Here is a 1,007-nt window from a genome sequence, read left to right on the forward strand (position 1 = left end):
CACTGTGGCCCTCAGCTCTGAGCCCACTGGTTCCTATGAACTATGTTAGTCTTTAAAATCACATCAAGAATTCAAACTATTATTGGGAAAAAATAACAAAGGCTAAATGATTATCTAAAACAGTGTTAGCAAATGTTAGTCAAAGAGGAGTAAATCATTATTTATTCCAGCTGTGCATTAATACACAGCCGGTGTTGTGGTGAACAGGCCGCACTGTGTTGCTGCAGGATAATATATGTGGGACTGAGTCAGAATAAACTACAGTGTCTTTGTTGTTGTAATGAAGGAAAATGTCAACCAGTGCAACAACACAAATATGTTTTGAATGATTCTTAGAACAAACTGAGCTCTGGGGCACAGAGACGTCAAGACAATGCTTGTTATGGGATCAATTCATTGTTTACATTGTTTACAATTAGCAATGTTGCTCATCCCTGAACAGTCCAGCACGCCTTTAGTGATCTTATTTCTCACAGATCCAGATCTGCTCAGCAAAGCAGCCATCATCGTTCCATTGTCCCACGTTTGCAGTTGATTCCTGCACAACTTCTCCACAGTCCTGGTTCCCATTGTAGCTGTTGGGCTGCCCAGGCTGCCAGTACCTAATGTGCCACAAAGCAGAGAAACAGTTTTCTTTTTTAGCAGCACTCAGTTTGGTTTTCCAACAACTCTGACCTGTTGTTTCGGAGCTAAACTGTGACTGAAGGGATTGTAACTTGGTTTTTCTTTTGATTTAACTCTCATTTACATAGAAATAGTACTATGCAGAGTCCTTGTGCAGTAATGGAATTTTAAAACCGCCCCCATCACCACCTCTGCATGTTTTCAAATGCAGCCTAACAAGACTGTGAATTTTGATGCAATGATGTCTCTGTGGATGCAGTTGTGTAAGGTCTCAGTTTGACAGCGCAGTACATCACATCCTGATATAGCAAACCACGTCTTTGAGTTGCAAAAACACAGTCAGAAACCTTTCAGCCTCATCAACAACTCTGCTCTGTTTCATG

General features: G+C 41.1%; 1 protein-coding gene across 1 annotated transcript in view; it reads right to left on the reverse strand.

The window, feature by feature from the left end:
• Positions 1-6: 6 nt before the first annotated feature.
• The window catches only part of LOC103364177 (protein Daple-like), a 17,161-nt gene continuing 16,160 nt past the window's right edge, over positions 7-1,007 (reverse strand). The window contains exon 6 of the mRNA XM_008291207.1: positions 7-675. Coding sequence (XP_008289429.1) covers positions 464-675 — 212 coding nt within the window. The 3' untranslated portion in view covers positions 7-463. The remainder of the gene's footprint in view (positions 676-1,007) is intronic.

This window comes from Stegastes partitus, unplaced genomic scaffold (assembly GCF_000690725.1).
Source record: "Stegastes partitus isolate 25-593 unplaced genomic scaffold, Stegastes_partitus-1.0.2 Scaffold16, whole genome shotgun sequence".
NCBI lineage: Eukaryota > Metazoa > Chordata > Actinopteri > Pomacentridae > Stegastes > Stegastes partitus.